A 23,296-nucleotide genomic window follows, 5' to 3' on the forward strand; every position below is an offset into this window, starting at 1 on the left:
TCTTATCATCCCTTTGCGTCCTCATAGCTCAGCTCCTGCTTCTAAGTGAAAACATAATGATGTTTGGTTTTCCAGCCTGAGTGTTACTTCACTTAGAATAATGGTCTCCAGCTCCATCAAGGTTGCTGTTGATGCTATTTCATTCTTTTTTATGGCTGAGTATTCTATGGTATATATATATACCACATTTTCTTTATCCACTAGTTGGTTGATAGGCATTTAGGCTGAGTCTATATTTTTGGAATTGTTAATTGTGCTGCTATAAACATGCCTGTGCAAGTGTCTCTTTCATATAATGACTCCTTTACCTCTGGGTAGATACCCAGTGGTGGGATTGCTGGATCAAATGGTAGTTCTACTTTTATTTCTTTAAGGAATCTCTGTACTGTTTTCCAGTTTACATTCCCACCAGCAGTATAAAAGTGTTCCTTTTTTTTTTACTACATCCATGCCAGCATCTGTTATTTTTTTATTTTGGGACTGTGGTCATTCTTGCAGGAGTAAGGTGGTATCTCATTGTGGTTTTGTTTTGCATTCCCCTGATAATTAGTGCTGTTGAGCATTTTTTCATGTTTGTTGGCCATTTGGATATCTTCTTTTAAGAATTCTCTATTTATGTCCTTAGCCTGCTTTTTGATGGGATTATTTGGTATTTTCTTGCTGATATGTTTGAGTTCCTTGTAGAGTCTGGATGTTAGTCCTTTGTTGGATGCGTAGTCTGTGAATATTTTCTCCTACTCTATGATTTGTCTGTTTGCTAATTATTTCCTTTGCTGTACAGAAGACTTTTTGTTTAATTAGGTCCCATCTATTTATCTTTGTTTTTGTTGCCTTTACTTTTGAATTCTTGGTCATGAACTCTTTGCCTAAGACAATGTCTAGAAGAGTTTTTCTGATGTTATCTTCTGTAATTTTTATGGTTTCACGTGTTAAAGTCTTTGATCCATCTTGAGTTGATTTTTGTGTAAGGTGAGAGATGAGGATCCAGCTTCATTCTCCTACACGTGGCTTGCCAGTTATCCCAGCACCATTTGTTGAACAGGGTGTCCTTTCCCCACTTTGTTTTTATTTGCATTGTTGAAGATCAGTTGGCTCTCAATATTTGGCTTTACTTCTGGGTTCTCTATTCTGTTCCATTAGTCTACCTGTCTATTCTCAGGCTGAAGTGCAGTGGTGCAATCCAGGCTCATTGCAATCTCCACCTCCTTGGTTCCAGTGATTCTCCTGCCTAAGCCTCCTGAGTAGCTGGATTACAGGCATCCACCACCATGCCTGGCTAATTTTTGTGTTTTTAGTAGAGATGGGGTTTCACTATATTGGCCAGGCTGGCCTGAACTCCTGACCTCAAGTGATCTGCCTGCCTCGGCTTCCCGAAGTGCTGGGATTACAGGTGTGAGCCACCACGCCTGGCCCTACCTGCCTCCTCTTATACCAGTTACCATGCTGTTTTGGTAGCTATAGCCTTGTAGTGTAGTTGGAAGCTGGGTAATGTGATGCCTCCAGATTTGTTCTTTTTGCTTAGTCTTACTTTGGCTATGTGTGGTCTTTTTTGGTTCCATATAAATTTTAGGATTTTTTTTTATTTCTGTAAAAAATGATGACTTTTTGAGACAGAGTCTTGCTCTGTTGCCGAGACTGGAGTGCAGTGGTGCGATACTGGCTCACTGCAACCTCTGCCTCCCAGGTTCAAGCAATTCTCGTGCCTCAGCCTTCCAAGTAGCTGGGATTACAGGTATGCATCACCACACCTGGCTAACTTTTGTATTTTTTTAGAGACAGGGTTTCACCATGTCCAGGTTGGTCTCAAACTCTCGACCTCAAGTGATCTGCCTGCCTGGCCTCCCAAAGTGCTAGGATTACAGGGGTGAGCCACCACATCCAGCCTGATGGCATCTTGATGGGAATTGCATTTAATTTGTAGATTGCTTTTGGCAGTATAGTCACTTTCACAATATTGATTCTATCCATTTATGAGCGTGCGGGATGTGTTTCTGTTTGTTTGTGTCATCTGTGATTTCTTTTAGCAGTGTTTTATAGTTTTCCTTGGAGAGATCTTTCACCTCCTTGGTTAGGTATATTCCTAAGTATTTTATTTTGTTTTTGTAGCTGTTGTAAAAGGGGTTGAGTTCCTTATTTGATTCTTGGCCTGGTCATTGTTGGTGATGAGTTCTAGGAGCTTTTAGGATAAGTCTTTAGGGTTTTCTCCGTATACAGTCATATCAGTGGACAGTGACAGTTTGACTTAACTCTTTACTGCTTTGGATGCCCTCTATTTCTTTGTTGTCTTATTGCTCTAAGGACTCCCAGAACGGTGATAAAGGGGTGAAAGAGGGCATCTTTGTCTTGTTCCAGTTCTCAGGTGGAATGCTTTCAACTTTTTCCCATTTAGTATAATGTTGGCTGTGGGTTTGTCATAGATGGCTTTTATTACCTTGATGTATGTCCCTTCTATGCCAACCTTGCTGAAGGTTTTAATCTTAAAGAGATGCTGGATTTTTTCAAATACTTTCCTTGCATCCATAGAAATAATCATATGATTTTCATTTTTAATTAATGTGATATATCCCATTTATTGACTCATGTATGTTAAACCATCCCTGCACCCCTGGTGTGAAACGTGCTTGATCACGGTGGATTATCTTTTTGATATGCTGTTGGATTCAATTAGCTTTTCATAGCATTTTGTTGAGGATCTTTGCATTTATGTTCATCAGGGATATTGGTCTGTAGTTTTCTTGCGTCCTTTTCTAGTTTTGCTATTAGGGTGCTACTGGTTTCACAGAATGATTAAGGGAGGATTTCCTCTTTATCTTTTGGAACAGTTTCAGTAAGATTGGTACGAATTTTCTTTGAATATCTGATAGAATTTAGCTGTGAATCCACCTGGTCCTGGACTTTATTTTTGTTGGCAATTTTTTATTGCTGTTTCAATCTTGCTAGTTGTTATTGGTCTGTTTAGTTTCTATTTCTTCCTGATATAATCTAGGAGGGTTGTATATTTTGATTTGCTAGTTTGTGTAAAGATGTTCATAATAACATTGAATGATCTTTTATATTTTTGTGGTATCAGTTGTAATATCTCCCATTTTGTTTCTAATTGAGCTTATTTGGATCTTCTCTCTTTTCTTGGTTAATCTAACAATCTATCAATTTTGTTTATCTTTTCAAAGAACTGGCTTTTGTTTCTCTTTTGTATTGCCTTTTTGTTTCACTTTCACTTAGTTCTGCTCTGATCTTTGGGTTTGGTTGTTCTTGTTTCTCTAGTTCCTTGTGGTGTGACCTTAGATTTTCTATTTGTGCTCTTTGAGACTTTTCTGATGTAGGCATTTAATGCTGTGAACTTTCCTCTTAGCCCCACTTTTGCTGCGTCCCAGAGGTTTTGGTAAGTTGTGTCATTATTATCATGCAGTTCTAAGAATTTAATTTCCATCTTGATTTCATTGTTGACCCAAAGATCACTCAGGAACAGATTATTTAATTTTCATGCGTTTATATAATTTTGAGGGTTCCTTTTGGAGTTAATTTCCAATTTTATTCCACTGTGGTCTGAGAGAGTACTTGGTATCTCAATTTTCTTAAATTTAAGACTCATTTTGTGGCCTGTCATACGGTCTATCTTGGAGAATGTTCTATGTGCTGATTAAAAGAATGTATATTCTGCAGTTGTTGGATAGATTGTTTTGTAAGTATCTGTTAAACTATACCATAGAACAAATGGACTTAAGTCCATTGTTTGTTTGTTGACTTTCTGTCTTGATGGCCTGTCCAGTGCGGTCAGTGGAGAAGTGAAGTCGCCCACTACTATCACGTTGCTGTTTATCTCATTTCTTCATGTCTAATAATAGTTTAATGATAGTTTATAAATTTGGGAGCTCCCATATTGGTGCATATGTATTTAGGACTGTGATATTTTCCTGTTGGACTGATCTTTTCATTATTAGATAATGTCTTTTTTAAAACTGTTGTTGCTTTAAAGTCTATTTTGTCTGATACAAGAATAGCTACTCCTTTTTGTTTCCATTTGCATGGAATATCTTTTTCCACTCCTTTACCTTAAGTTTATGTGAGTCCTTATGCATTAGTTGAGTCTCTTGAAGGCAGCAGACACTTGACTGGTAGATTTTTATCTATTCTGCCATTCGGTATCTTTTAAGTGGAGCATTTAGGCCATTTACACTCAACATCAGTATTGAGATGTGAGACTGTTTTATTCATCATGCCAGTTGTTGCCTGAATACCTTGTGTTTTTTTCATTGTTTTATAGGCCCTGAGAAATTTATGCTTTAAGGAGGTTCTATTTTGGTGTATTTTGAGGTTTTGTTTCAAGATTTAGAACTTTTTGCATTTCTTATAGTGCTGGCTTGGTCGTGGCAAATTCTCAGCATTTGGTTGTCTGAAGAGTTTTTACCTTTTTCTTCATTTATAAAGCTTAGTTTTGCTGGATACAAAATTAGTGACTGGCAATTATTTTGTTTGAAGAGGCTAAAGATAGGACCCCAGTCTCTTCTGGCTTGTAGGGTTTCTGCTGAGAAATCTGTTGTTAATCTGATAGGTTTTCCTTTCTAAGTTACCTGATGCTTTTGCCTCACAGCTCTTAAGGTTCTTTCCTTTGTCTTTAGATAACCTGATAACTCTGTGCCTGATCATCTTTTCGCAATGATATTTTTCCCAAGTCTTCTTTGAGCTTCCTGTATTTGGGTCTGGATCTCTAGTAAGGCCAGGGAAGTTTTTCTTGATTATTCCCTCAAATATATTTCCCAAATTTTTAGATTTCTCTTCTTCCTCAGGAATACCAGTTGTTCTTAGGTTTGGCCATTTAACATAATCCCAAATTTCTTGGAAGCTCTGTTCATTTTTAAAATTACTTTTTGTCTTTGTTGATTGGGTAACTTCAAAAGGCTTGTCTTCAAGTTCTGAAGTCCTTTCTTTCTTTTCTACTTGATTCTGTTGTTGAAACTTTCCAGGGAATTTTGTATCCTCCAAATGTGTCTTTTTTTTCCAGAAGTTGTGATTGTTTTTTCTTTATGATACCTATTTCTCTGGAGACATTTTCATCCATATCCTGTATTTTTTTTTTTTAATTTAAATTGGTTTTCACCTTCTCTGGTATCTCTTTGAGTACCTTAATAATCAGCCTTCTGGGCCGGGCGCGGTGGCTCAAGCCTGTAATCCCAGCACTTTGGGAGGCCGAGGCGGGTGGATCACGAGGTCAAGAGATCGAGACCATCCTGGTCAACATGGTGAAACCCCGTCTCTACTAATACAAAAAATTAGCTGGGCACGGTGGCGCGTGCCTGTAATCCCAGCTACTCAGGAGGCTGAGGCAGGAGAATTGCCTGAACCCAGGAGGCGGAGGTTGCGGTGAGCCGAGATCGCGCCATTGCACTCCAGCCTGGGTATCAAGAGCGAAACTCCGTCTCAAAAAAAAAAAAAAAATCAGCCTTCTGAATGATTTATCTGGCAATTCGGATATTTCTTCTTGGTTTGGATCCATTGCTGGAGAGCTATAGTGGGCCTTGGGTGGGGGGTGTTAATATAATCTTGTTTTGTCATATTACCAGAACTGCTTTTCTGATTCCTGATTCCTTCTCATTTGGGTAGATTATTTTACTGGAAAAATCTGGAACTCAAGGGCTGCTGCTCAGATTCTTTTGTCCCACAGAGGGGTCCCTTGATATGGGGCATTTCCCCTTCCCCTAGCGATGGGGCTTCCTGTGAGACAGAGTGCAGTGATTGTTATTGCTCTTCTGAGTCTAGTTACCCAGCAGAGCTACCAGACTTTGGACTGGTGCTGGGGAATGTCTGCAAAGAATCATGTGATGCAATCCATCTTCAGGTCTCCCAGCTGCAGATACCAGCATCTGCTCTGCTGGAGATGGCAGCGGGGAGTAAAGTAGACCGAGAGTTCTTGGTTGTATGTTTAGTGTGCTAGCTTTCTTAAATGCTGGTTATGCTAGCAATGAAGGTGCCACATGGACAGATTCAGGACCACTGTTTAGCCAGGATGTTGCAGGCAGTAGAATTAGCTGTTGTTTTCTTCTTCCTTGGAGTGGGGATCTGTCATGAATTGCTATAATGTCCTGAGTTGGTTGGCCTCCAAACAGCAGGTGGCACTTTCAAGAGAGCACCAGAGGTTTTCTCCTGTCTCACAGAATTTGCAATGGCCTGCTGCATCTTTCAAAGTATCTGTGAGTTCTTTGAGTTTTCCTGGTATGCTCCTGTGGTGGTTCCTGGAGCAAAAGTCCATAGTGTGACTCTCCACATGTGTTCTGGCTATCCATGTGGGAGCTGAATGTAAGCCCTGTCTCCTATCCACCATCTTCCCCTCAAAGTATTTATATGTAAATAGAAGAAATAGATGAACAGAATCTAGATCCAGATGAAAATCTGGGATCCATTCCCTGCCTGTTGCACTTTCGGTTCAGAAAACAAATTCGCTGCTCTTTAGCCCCAAACCTCTGCCATAATGGCAGTGCCCATAGGGACACTCTCAGGAAATTTTTGCCCAGACCCATGTCCTGGCGATTTTCCCCAATGTTTTCTTGTAGTAGTTTCATAGTTTGAGGTCTTAGGTTTAAGTCTTTAATCCATTTTGATTATTTGATTTTTATATCTGGTGAGAGATAGGGGGTCTAGTTTCATTCTTCTGCATGTGGATATCTAGTTTCCCCAGCACGATTTATTGAAGACACTGTCTTTTCCCCAGTGTATGTTCTTGGCAATTTGTTAAATGAGTTCACTGTAGGTGTGTGGATTTGTTTCTGGATTCTCTATTCCGGAATAGATAATCCATTGGTTTATGTTCCATTGGTCTGTGTGTCTGTTTCTATAGTAGTACTATGCTGTTTTAATTTGAAGTCAGGTCATATTGATTCTTCCAGTTTTGTTCTTTTTGCTTAAAATAGCTTTGGCTATTCTGGGTCTCTTGTGATTCTGTATAGATCTTAGGATTCTTTTCTATTTCTGTGAAGAATATCATTGGTATTTTGATAGGGAGATTTTAACAATATTGATTCTTCCAATCCATAAACATTTTTCATTTTTTGTGTCCTCTTCAGTTTCTCTCATCAATGTTTTATAGTTTTGATTATAGAGATCTTTCACTTCTTTGGTTAATCCCTAGGTATTTATTTGTGGCTATTGTAAGTGGAATTTGTTTTTCAGATTGTTCACTGTTGGCATATAGAAATGCTACTGATTTTTTTGTATGTTGATCTTGTTTCCTGCAACTTTAATGAATTTATTAGTTCTCATACTTTTTTTGTAGAGTCATTAGGTTTTTCCAAATATATCATCTGCAAACAAGGATAAAATTTAATTTCTTCTATTCCAATTTGGATGCTCTTTGTTTCTCTTGTCTGACTGCTCTAGCTAGGACTTCCAGTACTATGTTGAATAACAGTGGTGACTGTGGGTATCCTTGTCAATGTTCCAGATCTTAGAGGAAAGGCTTTTCGTTTTCCCCTATACAGTATGATACTAGCTGTGGGTCTGTTATATATGGCTTTTATTATGTTGAGGTATTTCTTCTAGCCCCAGTTTGAGGGTTTTTATCATGAAGGAACACTGAATTTTATCAAGTGCTTTTTTTTTTTTTTTTTAGCATCAATTGAAATGATCATATGGTTTTTATCCATTCTGTTAATGTGATGTATCACATTGATTTGTGGATGGTGAGCCATCCATGTATCGTAGGGATAAATCCTACTTGGTCACGATGAATAATCTTTCCAATGTATTGTTGAATTTGGTTTGCTAGTATTTTGTTGAGGATTTTTGCATCAATATTTATCAGAGATATTAGCCTATAGGTTTTTTGATGCGTCTTTGGTTTTAGTATCATCAGGGTAATACCGGCCTCCTTCAAGAGTTTAGTAGTATTCCCTCTTCTTCTATTTTTTTGGAATAGTTGAATAGGACTGATACTACTTTTTCTTTAAATGTTTGGTAGAATTCTTCAGTGAAGCCATTGGGTCTCAGGCTTTTCTTTACTGGGAGACTTTTATTATAGCTTTGATCTCTTGTCTTTTTACTCCTTGTTACTAACATTGAAAGTCTTTAGAAGATGTTAAGAGAGCTCTGAAAAGAACCCTTGTTTTAGGGACAGAAGAACTGAAGAAAAGCTGGGAGAAAACATTGCTTTCTCAGTGGATCAGGGAGCAGAAAAATCCTTGTCAGAAAAAAAGATTTTTGGTCTGTTCAAGGTTTTAGACTTCTGACTTAATCTTGGTAGGTGGTATGTGTCTAGTAATTTGCCCATTTCTTCTAGATTTTACAATTTGTTGGCGTATAGTTGCTTATCACTAGCTTTTCAATAAAGGATTAAAACAAAGATGACTCATTGTTGCAAGACTGATAGAAGATTTTGCCCATACTGATAAAAGGCAAGGCTAATCCCTGTTAAACCTAAGGGTAACTGAAATGAGTATTCCAGCTGAACAGATATAGCCTACATTCAAATAAATATAACATCTTTAATCTCCTGCAAAAAAGAGATCTTATTTTTGCCTAGTGCAAGGCACAATGTCTGTTTAAGTATGCTGAATGATTATCTGTCCTTCTAGACCAACCCTGGAATGGTCCCCAGCCATGGATTCAGTCCCAGATCTTATTTCTTTGACAACCCTCGAAGATATGACAGTGATGATGACCTTGCCTGGAACATTGCTCCTCAGGGACTTCAGGGAGGGTAAGACCTTATTTCATGATAGACAAGCCTCATTAGGAGGGAAGGGTTACACTAATTAAATAGATTCAAGCTAAAAGAAAATTCCTCCATTACAACTGTGCAGCTGGAGGTGGTAAGGACTGGATTTATCGGTAGATCATTTTACTTACCTGAAACAGTCAGGAATGAGAAAGGACATCAGATTTTTTTAAAGCCCCATAGCATTATTGTATACATAGTGTTTCCTAAACAATATTCCATGAAACACTTTCTCAATAGCTATGCCTTGCAAAAGGAAATGATGGTTTAACTTTTTTGAGATAGAGTCTCGCTCTGTTGCCCAGGCTGGAGTGCAGTGGTGCGATCTCGGCTCACTGCAGCCTCCCCGCTCCTGGGTTCAAGGGATTCTTGTGCTTCAGGCTCCTGAGTAGCTGGGATTACAGGTGTGCGCCACCACACCCAGCTAATTTTTGTGTTTTCAGTAGAGAAGGGGTTTCACCATGTTGGCCAGGCTGGATTGAACTCCTGGCCTCAAGTGATCTGCCTACCTCAGCCTCCCAGAGTGCTGAGATTACAAGCGTGAACCATGTCGCCTGGCCAGAAAATGAACTTTTTAAAAAATGCCAAGATTTCACAGAGCCTATAATATGCTAATATGTGCTCTGAATCTTCAAGAGGGAAATTTAGCACTTGTCTATGAAATCACTCAATGGAACATATCTTTAACCATATTTTCTAAAGCAAGAGAGTAAACGCAGTATTTATTAGAATAAGTTATACATTATAAAGAACCAAGTTTTCAAATTTGAATGATGTCAATTCTTAATTTAAAATTTTATTAACATGAAAGGTATTTACTTTGGTCTTAATTTTCATGAATACTTATTTAATAAATACTTCTGTAGCATCTACTCCATATCAGACACTGTTCTAAGATTCACAAATATCAACTCATTTAGTTTTGATAACAGTCCTGAGAGGTCGGTACTGATTAGCCTCATAATACAGATGAAGCTGAGGTATCCAGAGGGTAGGTGACTTGTCCAAGGTCACACAGCTAGTGTTAGGCTGGAATTCTAACTCAGGCAATCTTGTTCAAATCTGTTTTCTGAATCCCTATACTATATAAACAGTTTGTATATAAGTACCCTGTCTCTCAGTCTCACTTATGCTTATGTTATACTTTCATGTGAGTTTTAGTAGGAAGAGGAGTCTCCCTTCTTGAATCCACTGCAGATCTGGCCCAGAAAATTGGGAGAGGGCAGTTAAATTATAGTTCAAACCAGCTAACATAGAAGGTGTAAGACTGTATGAATTAGCATTCAGCTGCCATCACCTAATTTTCAGTGAATTGGGAAGGCAAAAAGAGGGAAGAACCTGAACACATGAGACTAATTGCAACCATAGCAGAGACTCACCCCAGGATTCCAAGTTTTGCTTACCTCACCATGGGCATGGTGTGCAAACAGGAAGGGTAGTAGCTATTGGGATGCCCTTCCCTTTTCCTCAGCCTGCTGTGCTCAGCCATACTCCTCTGCCCGATGACTATCATGTTTCCTGTTTCAGCCTATGATTCTGGGACTGTAAGGCCAGCAAGGCCAGCAGGGGCGGGAGGAGGCAAAAGGGCTACCATAGCGCTTGCTTAGCTTGTCTTCTCTCTGCTTGTCATCCCAGGACCCCCATCCTGTTTCCTTAGAAGTGAAAGCTTGGGCCGGATACAGTGGTGCTCATGCCTGTAATCCTAGCACTTTGGGAGGCCGAGGAGGGCAGATCACAAGACCATCCTGGCCAACATGGTGAAACCTTGTCTCTGTTAAAAATACAAAAAATAGCTGGGCGTGGTAGTGTGCGGCTGTAGTCCCAGCTACTCAGGAGGCTGAGGCAGGAGAATCACCTGAATCTGGGTGGTGGAGGTTGCATTGAACTGAGATTGCACCACTGCACTCCAGCCTGGTGACAGACGTCCATCTCAAAAAAATAAAAAGTGAAAGCTTATCTTATGTAATCTTTTGTGAGATTAAAGACTTAACATTAACAACTTTACAACTTTTTTCCCTGTGGGATGAAATGATAGAAGATATGCTTGCCTTTTTACTCCTTGTTACTAACAGTGAAAGTCTTTAGAAAATCTAATGTGAGATCTAAAGAGAGCTCTGAAAAGAGCCTTTGTTTTAGGGACAGGAGAACTGAAGAAAAGCTGGGAGAATATATGCTTTCTCAGTGATCAGGGAGCAGAGAAATTCTGATTGGAAAGGATAAAAGCTGGTAGCTGAGAAAAAAGCAGCAAGCTGACCAATCCCCTGGGCTAGCAGATGTAAATGTAAGCTGGAAGCAAGCCAGTAAACAAGAAGGACTTCTTGAAGTCAAATGCTGTCCTTTAGGTCACTCAGATGCTGAGCTCCACCTCTTCCCTAATACTGCTCTTTTCCAGTTACTCCACTGCATTTCCTATTAGTGTTTTATTTTCTCCCTTTAAACCCACATTTTGCTGGAGCTGTCCTACCCTCTCATCTGCCAGAAATGACTTAGAACTGAGGGAGTCCTTACTACCTGCATCAGTGAAGAACCCCTTTTCTACTACAGAGAAACATTGTTATAATAAAAATGACTCACATGTATTGAGAATTAACTATAGATACTGTTCTGAGCACTTTACAGGTGTTAACTCGGTATCCACAATAGCCCCACGATGTAGTTACTAATATTACTCCCATTCTAAGATGAGGAAATTGAGGCAAAGAAGTTACTTGTCCAAAGACACCACAGGTAGTGAGCTATACTACATTTTAGGATTCAGGTAGTTTGTTGCTAAAAAAAATTTCCTGTTATAATGACTGGCTGGGTTCTCTAGTAATGCTATTTACTTCTGTGCTCTAAAGAGTTCAGTAGACTTGTAGGTGGGCATTTAGCATTGTTTTGTGGGAAAATGGACTTTAGGAGCCATTTTAAATAACTTTAGAGTTATCTATAGTTTATATAGAATCTCAGCTCTGTCTACCTAAACTAGACATGTCATACATACTATAATGTTTCAAGTCACTGAAATATTTTTTTCTTTTTAAGTTTTGCTCCAGACTACTATGATTGGGGACAACAAACTAACAGCTTCCTGGCACAAGCAGGAACTTTGCAAGACTCAGCTTTGGATCCTGACAAACCAAGCCTGGGGTAGCATCAGTTAGTTAACATTTTATGGAAGATTCCTCAGATGAAAAGCTTCAGAAAAGTGTAGTGACAGCTGAATTTTTAGGGCACTTTTCCTTAAGAAATAGAACTTGATTTTTGTTACAGGTTTCCAATGGCTCCATAGGACTAAGCAATAATGTAGACTTTGATAAACCCTTATTTTAGTACTAAACAGGAAGCCTTGCTATATCAGTGGGTGTAATTTAAACTTTTTAAAGAAAATCTGTACTTTTATAAAGATGTATTTTATATAACTTAATGATGCTAAAGTATACTAGGTTTTTTTTCTTGAGAATGTTACTGCAATTATGTTGTAGTTTGCACAGACTTTTATGCATAATTCACTTTAAAAATATAGAATATATGGTCTAATAGTTTTTTAAAGCTTTTGGACTAAAGTATTCCTCAGATCTTACCTCTTCAGGTCACTGATGATAGTCACTCAGATTCTGAGTGCCACATTGGTAGACTCATAAAATACAATTGACAACTTAGAAAGCCAACTGCAACTCCAGTGTTGATAGTTAAAATGAAATGGAATAGCAGCAGACTGTAAGGCCTTTAGAGTTTTTTTTTTTTTTTTTTTAAAGGTTCAGGCAGTAGGTCCCTCAAAGAATCTCTTAAGTTTTGCCCAAAGACTGTTATTTCCTTTCAGTAGGGCGCTAATGTATACACATTAATGATAACAAGTTGATAACATTAAAAATGTAGCTGACTTATCCTATTAAACCTCCTCTGCTGTATTCACAGATTCTGCATATTTTTTTTTTTCAGCCTAATGAAATCTAATATATGTATTACCTTAGGGCTACAGCAAGAGTACACCCCTTTCCCAACTCACTGAATAATGTTCACTACACTCAAGGAGAAAATAAGAGGTTCCATAAAGGGCATTAATAACAAATACCCAAGCCCTTGAGCTAAGACTGTAGAATCCGAGTAGTTTTTTTTCTGTAATCTCCAACTATTTTAAAAATAATGCCCTTACTTCTAAATAGCTCTGTAAAGAGCCTATTGAAAGCTGCACATTTTAAAATGGCAAAAGCACTGCAGTATGGTGTAGCATAATGCCTGTCTGTCAGCCATGTAAAGGAATTGTTCCAGACAATTCCTTGGAAGTCATCTTTTAAGTAAAAAACATGTTATGAAATACTGCCTCCCAGACCAGAAGTGCTATTCTAAAAATTCCACTACATGTATCTTGGAGCCATAAAACTGCCTATTGGGAGGCTAAATGCTCTGCTCTTCTGTAAAACAGAGATAAGGTTCTAAAGAAAGTACTGTCATAAGAAACAATGTATCTTTCTGCTTTGCCTAGGAACATCTGGGGACAGAGGGAAGGTCAAATGAAAAAGAACTTATATTAACAAGTCATACTACATGATGCAACCCATTTCAAATGACTCTTCTCATTTTGATCTTCAGGAATAACTGATCTCTGGGCATTGGTTTCACAGAGATCAAGTCTACTATTGTTTTGGTAGTATTTAAAATTGGGATCTCAACTTTCAAATACATTATCATTGATTGGGCTTTTCATTTGTATAGAACACCTTTACTCAGCATAATCCTACGTAACAACATTCTTGTCTTTAAGTACATGAAAAAAATGGGGGTAACATAGCATTTAAAATAGTTGTCAGGGAAAATTCTACACTGAAGTGAACTCTACACTGTTACTCAGGTTGCCGTAACACATTATAAGCTATTATTCTAAATAGCTTTAACAAATTATTGTGTCACACTGTATTACTAATATTTGGGAGAATTTAAAGGCAAACTCAGCATGTTTTAAACTCCTTTAACTCACATCTTTAGAAAATCTTGCAGTCCTTCAGTATTAGGTCAACTAAGAGAAGATATATTTTTTAAAATACAGTGATAAGAATACCACTAATATGGTATTATACTCCTATAATATCTAAACATAGTTCTGTTAATGGCAGAAAAATTGGAATACCCACCATTAACTGATAAAAGTCATAATGTACTTTTATGATGAAGCTACTAGGAGTTATTTGAACTATTTTTGTTGAAAAGGATAAAAATGTTCTGAGTGCCTATTTTTCTCATCCCCCTTTTAAAAAAGTAATGTTAAAATTTTTTAAAGTGTTGTAATACATATTAGAACACAAAAAACTGATTGGTTACATCAAACTCTCCTCTTTTAGTAAGGAAAACTGAAATTCTCTTTAGCTTTCAAATTCACTTGTTCTGCTAGGTACACTAACAAAACTACTACTTATGTGGAATATTAAATGCTAAGAGGAAAAGGAATGGTGATTACTGGTTGCAAAATACCCAAATGTCCTTTTGTTTTAAAGCAACACGGTGAAATTAAAGCCCTGATAATTTGAAGGTTCAAGTGTATGGGGAAGAAGCAATCACTCAGAATTTTGTACCACCATTTAGCTAAGTCTGATGCAACACTGAAAAGCTTCATGTGAATGTTTCTGGGTAACTATAGGAAATAGTTTCTCTGTGACTACTGGAATAGATGTCTACCTCTGCAGCTTATTGTCTAAGAATATTGTATAGATATTTTTTATTGGTTCTTTATCCTTTTTACAATGAACTTATTTAGCTGAGCTCATGATTAAAATGTCTAGAGTGTGTTACACAGAGCTGTGACTAAGAAGGTTTGACTATTATAATACACGTATCAATCATATTTAGTTATGCCAATTCTCTCTTGAATGTATCAGGCAAATTTAAAAGCTCTGCTAGTTATATTTAGCTGCTTAGATCAGGCACACTCACTAATCCCTCCTCAAATTTCCTCTTTCACCAACATGCAAGTCACCTGCTGTTTGTTGACTTTAGTGTTGGGCCAACATCTAGTTGAACACTTAAACCTTATTAAGAAGAAAGGAATGCATATTAGTAAATTCTAGAACTTGGGAAGCACTGTGAGATAAAGGTTTTCGTTTTTATATTTACATAGTGGATATTATTAGAATAGTGCTTTTATCTTTAGTGGTAAAGGTAAACATATTAAAACTAAATGGGTCTAAATAAATATTTGGAACTTTTATTGAGATTTCTAACTAGACAAACTTTATCTTAAATACCATTCTTTCACTTTAGATTGCTGCATATAGACTAGCATAGATCTGATCAGAGACACATCTAATATGCATTCCCATTCTCTTATGTGAGAATTGTATTAAACATTTCTAACTGTATATAATGCTACTTAAGACTTACGGGTCCAGATGGAGGAGCTGCTGAAAAATAGGCTAAAAACAGTGGAATTCTTCTCATCAAAAAGACTCAACTAATAAACTGATTAAAGTGAGGAAACATTTAACAAGGAACAGTGGGGATAACAGAGTGGGATTCAATGTCTATTCAGTACCTATGTATGTGAGACGCTGGACTAGGCACTTGTCATACTCAGGAACACCCACATATTAACATTACCCTAGGCCCTTAGCAAGTATACATGAAGAACCCATGAATCAAGTGATCAAAATAGGCTGAAGTCTTCTGAGGATGTCCCCGTGCCCGTAACCCAGATCTGTGTGAGAGTCCCCATTTCTACTGCCCAGTTCCTATGGGCTGGACACTGATGCTACATTCATTCAGTGAGTTCTGAGATTGGCTGCCCAGGTCATTAATGATAGGTTCAGGGTCTTGAGATCTAAATCCAGTGACTCAGCAACTCCTAATGACATCTACACCTGGTTCCTCCAAATCTAGGTTCTCTACCTCTAGTCCTTGAGCTACGGCTGGGCCCTGTCTTCTATCTTCTCAGAAACTGATTAATATCTTGCTAATACTAATTCTCTAGCTACAAGCCTCATCTGTCCTTTTGGACCTTGGCTGCCCTACCACTCAAAATATTAGACTTTCTATGTCCAGAACAGATTTTCTGGCCCTGAACTTAAGTGGAGATCAGATTCCTATGAGATTCCCAAAACTGCTCCCTTTTTCTACTGATTTCTGTTACTATGACCTTTTCCCCATCAATCTTACTAACCTACAACAGTCCCTTCAGTCTTTGGGCAGGCCCAAGTTACAGTGCTCCTTGAAGGCGTTCATTGAAGAATATAAAGCACGCATTTATGTTAAACAAATAGTGCTTTACCAGGACCATTAAATAGGTGTAACTTAGTATCCTTAAAGTGAATTCACTAGCCAAGAGTCTGGGCTCCAGATTTGCTGGTTTAAAGCTCATTTAAGGGAAAAGAACACTCACCCATTTGGAGGTATATTCTATGAAGGAAAGCCTGAATGGAAGTTAAATGATACCAGAATGTTGCTTGGAATGTTAACTCCACTCTGATCAGTGTTAGGAAAATGACTTTAATTAATAGCATCCATCTATGACAGTCTGATGGCATTGTCAAGACGACACTAAGATTCATTCACATTGAGCACCTAATCACCAGCTAAGTGTCTAGTTGGCCATTACCCTTTGGCTGACATATTTTTTTCTTTGGATTCTCACTATAATTTAGCTATGTTATAATGTCTAAGTTATATGATGGCAGGAATGTCTGTTTTGTTCACTGCTACATTACCAGCTCCTAGAACAGTGAATAGTCAAATTCTGTTTTTTGGTAGATGTCTTTTTTTTTTTCAAGGTAACTTATTGCATTTGTACTTTTATCCACATACTGATTTGACAAGTTTAGTACTCATTTAAGGGTCCCTCCCTCTTGTCTTATGACTCTATGACAGATATCCAACTTTTGGGCAAATAATTCATAATGGAATAAAAAAAGAAACAGGGATTTTGAATGAGAATAGTCCTTAAATCATCCCTAGAGACTATCTTAAAATAGAAGCACTGAGATGACATTCTGCCTACACAGGCACCGTGTCCTGTCTCTATCTGCCATCACCTGTTTGGGCACTGGCAAATAGAACACTGTAATAATTTAAAAGGAGTAAAAAGTATATCTTTATCAGGTAAAGTATCAAAAGAACTGTGACAAAATAAGTGGTTAAAAGTGCAACCCTTGGGAGAGAATTTGAGTTGGGAGAGTTTTAGTATGCTCTGTATGTTAAGAATTTTTTAAAAGCTCATATGGAAAAATAAGACCAGCTAGAAAAACTGTAAAAAAAGAAAAAAAAAGGTCAGGGGGAGGAATGAGGGAGGACCAGTGCACTAGATTAAAAATACAGCCTGAGTAATTAAAACAACGTGGTACTGGTGCACGACTAAACAGACCAATGAAATAGAAACAGAACCCAGATACAGAGCTGAATACATATGGGGTTCTAAAATAAGATCAATGCAGCCTCTCTAACTGGTGAGGAAAAAACGGTTCAATATATTGGAACAACTGGGTTAATCACCTGCAGAAAAAATTAGGTTAGATCCAGAATAAACTTCAAAGGTTCAAAATTTAGATGTAGAATTTAGGTGAATTATTCGATTGCTCTGGATTGAGAATTTAAAATCTGGAAAAATTGATAATTCAGACTACATAAAAATTTTTAAAAACTCATGATATAACCATCATAAGCAAAGCAAAAGACAGACGACAAATTGGAAAGAAAATATTTCCAATATGTTACTGTCAAGGGGTTCATATATCCCTAACAAATAACATATCAACAATATAAAAACTATAAACAAAGAAGAAGAAAGGTGGGGGGAGGAATGAGGGAGGACCAATGCACTAGACGGATAGGAACAAAATACAGGAGCACGAAAGGAAATACAAATGGCTCCTAAACATATTCAAAGGTGCTCAACCTTAGGCATAATGAAGATTTACATACTGAGCAGTCAGGTGTGTGGTGTGCACCTATAATCCAGGCTATTTGGGAGGTTGAGGTTGAAGGATCACTTGAACCCAGGAGTTTGAGGCCCCGGGGAACTATGATGATACCACTGCACTCCAGTCTGGGTGATAGAGTGGGACCCAATCTTTTTTTTTTTTTAAGTAAAATAAAAGAATTTACACATTGATAGATATTTTCATCTATCAGAATGGCCAGAATCCAACATTTTAATAACATCTACATTGGTAAAGTTGCAGGTAAGCAAGTACTATCATAAATGTCAGATGGTATGTGAATTGATGACTACCCCCGTGAAAGACAATATGCCAGTATCTTTCAAAATTATAAATGCACATACTCTCTTTGCCCCCAAAATTCTTATCTTTGGGAATTTATCCTACAGGTACAATATTTATATAAATATGAAATGACATATGTACAAGGTCTGGAAACAACCCAACTGCCCATTAATAGAGGACTGGTTAATTCAACACTGGCACATCCATATAACAGAATACCAAGCATCTACTTACAAAAATGAGAAAACTATCTAGTGATATGTGAAGACTGCCAAGAAATATTAGGTGAAAAAAATGAAATAGTATGTATATGATGTCAATTTTGGGGTAAAAGTGAGAGGGGAAATAAGACTTTGCATTTGTATATGTTTGTACACGTCTAAAACAGTGTGAATGGAAACCTAAGAAACCAAGAACAGAGGTAATTTATGGTGGGAGGTGTGTGTGCAGTGTGGGAAGCTGGGCCAAGGACAGAAGGAAGACATTCACTGAATAACTTTTTATCTGTTTGTTTCTTTTAACCATGTGAATGTATTACCCATTAAAAAAATTAAATAAAATAAGCATCTTTTAAAAGCTTTATGATTCAATACAAATCAAACGATGCTTTTAAAAATTCCCACTTTGTAGTTGAATGGTAAATAGGCCAACTTACAAAACGTCACAAAGGTTCTAGAATTAGTCTTTCTCATCTCAAATTCTTGCTCCACAACCTAGAATTTGTGACAATGGACAGGTTAATTAGCCTTTTTTATCTTCAGTCTTACTTATAAAACAGAGAAGTAATTGTACCCACCTACTAGTGCCATTGTGAAGATTAATGGTGTATTTATTTAAAGCCAAACGATACATGTAAAAGCCCTTAAGACAGTGCCTGCCAATGCTTTCCGTGATAAGAAACCACCTCAGACTACTTATAAATATAATACATTATCTCCCTTCTCCACAAGTTACAATCAAATCCTCATGCCATAAAAAGAAACACTTAAGAGGAAAAACAAGACAGAAAAGATTGCAGAACATGTACTTTAATTCACATTTTCTAGATTCTGGTGGGTACAACAGTAAATTATTTGGAATTCTGTTTAAAATCAAAGCTGCACTTGTAGATATTACTTAAAATACAGTACGCATAGATTTTTGTGTTTTGTTTTTTTACCAAATAATTTCCATGATACCATGCACCTAATCTGTGTATTTTGGTGAATAGCTATGATTTCTGCAGGTACCTCAGTCTGCAAACTACTGAGAGGTTTACTGTGAACTGTTCCCAAATTTTCAGCTGAAGGCAATGCTGATGAAGATCAAAATAGCTGTCCTTTCTTATATACAGTGGCACATAGGCAAAGTTGAAAAACATGGCACAGAGTTTCGTATACATACAGAGATTACAAATATCGAGTAATTCACAATGTTAAAAATGTCAAAATAAAATGTTTTGACATCAAATTTCAAAACTGTGGAGTCTACTACTATTCTGTCTGATCCTCCTCATAATCTAAGAATCAAAACAGGAGAAACAAAGTTTTACCAATTTTAACACATAGTTTGTCTAACTTACATAGATGCCACTTAAGTAAAAAATAAACTTATGCCATTAAAGGAAGATTTTCCTTTTCTTCATTTTCATTATTTCATCAGCGAGTACAATCATTTCTGTCAGTTATATTATCAAGTGCTGGATTTTTAAATTAGGTGATTAGATAAAGACAAAATGCCAAGAGGTGTTCACCAGCAAAGCATTTTTACAATGCAAACAGTACTCTATAGTATGATATCACTTCACAACAAAAGATGTGAATTGGAAAAACAGTTTGTATCACAAGAACCATGAAATGTCACCAGGCTTACATAATCATTTGAGAAATAAAACACACCAAAAATGTAGGGTGCTCCAGACAATCTAATTTATGATAAAGTTAATCAAAATGAATTAGAGCTTAGGAATACTTTTTTTAGTTGTGAAAAAATTAGTTAAGAACCTTAAAAAGGTTTTTAACTATATCTTTTAATTTCCTAGAATATACGCCAATATACTAGTTTTACTAAGCTTGAAACAAATCACACTACAGAAAAAAAAAAATGAGTATGACCAAGGATTTTCTCTAGTAAACAGTTTAAATAGTAGCCTTTATCTTTAACTGAGAGAATGGTGAAATAATACTATCAAAAAGTTCTTTACATTTATAGTAATAAAGTGCAAATTCTTCACATTTTTAAACTCTGAATGAACACCAAGAATAATTCTAACTTACTAGTTAAATTAATTGGATATTCACTTTTTAGACAATTTGCCCTAAGGCTCCCTCCCCCACCATACAATACTTGCAACGCTCAAGAAAAAGTAGAGGGAGGGTCCACTCATGTCAGCCTTTAAACAACTTAACAAAAAATACCACTACCGGCCAGGCGCGGTGGCTCAAGCCTGTAATCCCAGCACTTTGGGAGGCTGAGGCGGGTGGATCACGAGGTCAAGAGATCGAGACCATCCTGGTCAACATGGTGAAACCCTGTCTCTACTAAAATACAAAAAATTAGCTGGGCATGGTGGCACGTGCCTGTAATCCCAGCTACTCGGGAGGCTGAGGCAGGAGAATTGCCTGAACCCAGGAGGTGGAGGTGGAGGTTACGGTGAGCCGAGATCGCGCCATTGCACTCCAGCCTGGGAAACGAGCGAAATTCCGTCTCAAAAAAAAAAAAAAAAAAAAAAAAAAATACCACTACCATCAACAACAACAAAACCCCAAGTTTATAAAGGTTTGAAATTAGGTGCGAAAATAAATAACTCTGAGACCTTAATACCCCACCACATCCCACCAAGAGATGGCTAAGTATTTTTAAAAGAGGGGTGAGCCAATTAAATACAATTTTTTAGATGTCACTAAATCATCAATGAGCACATTTCAGACTCTGGTAGGATAAAATACGGATTTAAGAGCACTTATTCTTGAATTCAGAAAAGACTAAAGAGCCTAAGGAAAAACTCGCGATCTTGTACCTGTATTACTTCTACACAGATACACCCTTCCAAATTAATTGTATTTGCTGACATTTAAAAATATATCAAGATTTTAAATATTGTTTAAAGATTTTAAATCCCAGGTTTAGAAAATTACAGTTTAGGACTTAAGAGTCCTCTGTTGGTACAGAGGTATCACAGAAAGTATCATTTATATACAGTGAAAACAAAAGGTGAAGGGAGAGGAAGCTTAAAGGAGACTTGACCTAATCTACCTTTTTATATATCCTGTCAGGGAAAATCTCGCTGAGTTAGAGAATTGCATAGATTGTATTCTAAAATAAATCCTTTAAAAATGCTTACTTTAAGTTAAAATAGCAAATTCTGTGTATATTTTCAGTTGGCATTATAAATTCGTATAGTCCCATTCAAATTTATTTCACAGAAGTAATCTGTTAAATAAATATTTATGCAATTTTTTTTTTTCCTAAAAGTAACTGAAAATTTCCAAAATGTCTTTGTCCCTAAAATATCTAGGGGCAAAGAAAAGCAAAATCAAAAGGAGTTCTAAGTGAAAGAACACTCTTGGGCCAGCCCACCACACACATATGAAATCTGGCTGGGTAGCCTAGGGAAGAGGTCTCATTCACCTTTACCAAATCAGGTCCTTTAGGCTAGAAACAGCAACAATAAAAGCTACTAAAAATTGCAAATAAAAACCAATGAAATTGAAGTCCTGGGGAATTTTAAGGAATTTCTGTAACTATGCATTGAAAGGGCCATTCATCACGGTGACAGTTCCAGATTATAGAAATATTATATTTCTTTATATTATGGAAAGTGATACACACAGAGTGAGGCAAGGCTAAAAACACATTAAAAAGCATTGATAAATTTTTATCACTGATACCAGCCCTAAGCAACATTTGTTCCCTAATTCTTTTTCTGTAACAGACTGAACAGTGTTATTAGAATGCAGACATAGCCATTTAAAGTTTGACAACTAGAAATAAAGGATAATAGAATAGAAACAAAACCAATTCTAAACAAAATAGAATTTTCAACACATGAAATTAAACACAAAATTAGTATAACTTACATGTTTTCAAAGTATATACTTCATTTATAAATATCTCTAGTTGATAATCTATTAACAATCATAAATATTCAAGTGAGCATTTAAATTTTCTCTTTAAGAGTTCAAAATTCTTGAAGTCATATTAGTCTCTTTCTGTTGAATGTCCAAAATTAAAAGGCTTTACACAGTCATTTTATGTCTCTAGTTAGACACATAAAAGCCTTTATTACCTACTGTGTTGTAATAAGACTTTAAAATTCTGTAACTCTGTTATACTTGTAGAAAGCCTACAGAGGAAAGAAAAAGCATGTATTAGTAAGGCTAACATGATGCATACATATTTCAAATTATTGATATTGTTACAGGAACTATAATTCGAAAGCAAAATCTAAAATAAACAAACACTGAAGCTTCCATGTTTAAATTAGTATTCTGCAATTTCTCATTAAGATTGGTTTAGAAGGGGCAAAGGAAGCCCGTTAGTTCATACTATCTACAGATACCAGATTAGTAATGGGAACAGTGATATAATTCTTAAGAATCTCAAATCATTTATAATTGGTGTAATAAATTTATTTTGCACATTCCTCTCCAAATGATTGCTCTTTTCTCATTGTTCCCCTAGCACACTAATTTGTCTTATGTTGTCAGCTCCCTGAGGGTGAAGACTCTATTTTGTCTCCCACTGAGTCTCTCTCCTGTGTCCCGTAGCCACTGATGCTTCTAGTATTCAATAAATGATTCCAGACTGATTAAATGAAGTGCTTCTCCACCCAGGCCAAAAAGTAAAACTCTGGGATGGGAAATACAAAAAAGTAATTCTAAAAGTTCAATTATCCTTACGTACGATTCAGGGGTGATAGAAAAAAAGTATTTCTTTAACTACTTGATAGAAGAAAAGTTATTCATTGAGCACTTAGGAAGAGAGGCAACGTTGTAAGTCCATCACATATATGATCTCATTATAAGGAAACAAGCTAGGAAAGCAGTGTTTGCCTGAGATCATACCACTACTAAATTTCATTCAGTATCTCCTGTTTCATCTTTCTACAAGGCCTCATAAGTGGATAGACTGAATTTTTTATGAAATACCAGTTATGGATAGTCTGTGTCTATCCTGTGTCTGAAATCTCAACTTACATAGTCATCTTTAAATACAGGGAAGCAACAGGTGAAATCCTTGCTATTAAGATGGGAAATGGGCCAGCCACGGTGGCGCATGCCTGTAATCCCAGCACTTTGGGAGGCCAAGACAGGAGGATCACTTGAAGCTAGGTGTTTGAGACCAGTCTGAACAACAGAGTGAGACCCCCATCACTACGAAAAAAGATTTTTTTAATTAGCCAGGCAAAATAGTGTGTATCTGT

At 36.9% G+C, this 23,296-nt stretch overlaps 2 protein-coding genes across 2 annotated transcripts in view; one reads left to right on the forward strand and one right to left on the reverse strand.

Annotated features, from left to right (window-relative positions):
- GPR137B (G protein-coupled receptor 137B) overlaps positions 1-18,468 on the forward strand; it is a 72,533-nt gene extending 54,065 nt beyond the window's left edge. Inside the window, exons 6-7 of the mRNA XM_064383622.1 lie at positions 8,565-8,689; positions 11,732-18,468. Coding sequence (XP_064239692.1) covers positions 8,565-8,689; positions 11,732-11,840 — 234 coding nt within the window. The 3' untranslated portion in view covers positions 11,841-18,468. The remainder of the gene's footprint in view (positions 1-8,564; positions 8,690-11,731) is intronic.
- The window catches only part of ERO1B (endoplasmic reticulum oxidoreductase 1 beta), a 64,786-nt gene continuing 59,722 nt past the window's right edge, over positions 18,233-23,296 (reverse strand). The window contains exon 16 of the mRNA XM_012459899.2: positions 18,233-22,216. Within this exon, the coding sequence (XP_012315322.1) occupies positions 22,156-22,216 (61 nt within the window). The 3' untranslated portion in view covers positions 18,233-22,155. The remainder of the gene's footprint in view (positions 22,217-23,296) is intronic.

This window comes from Aotus nancymaae, unplaced genomic scaffold (assembly GCF_030222135.1).
Source record: "Aotus nancymaae isolate 86718 unplaced genomic scaffold, 86718_ANA_hifiasm-v0.15.2.pri h1tg000032l_0, whole genome shotgun sequence".
NCBI classification, from domain to species: domain Eukaryota; kingdom Metazoa; phylum Chordata; class Mammalia; order Primates; family Aotidae; genus Aotus; species Aotus nancymaae.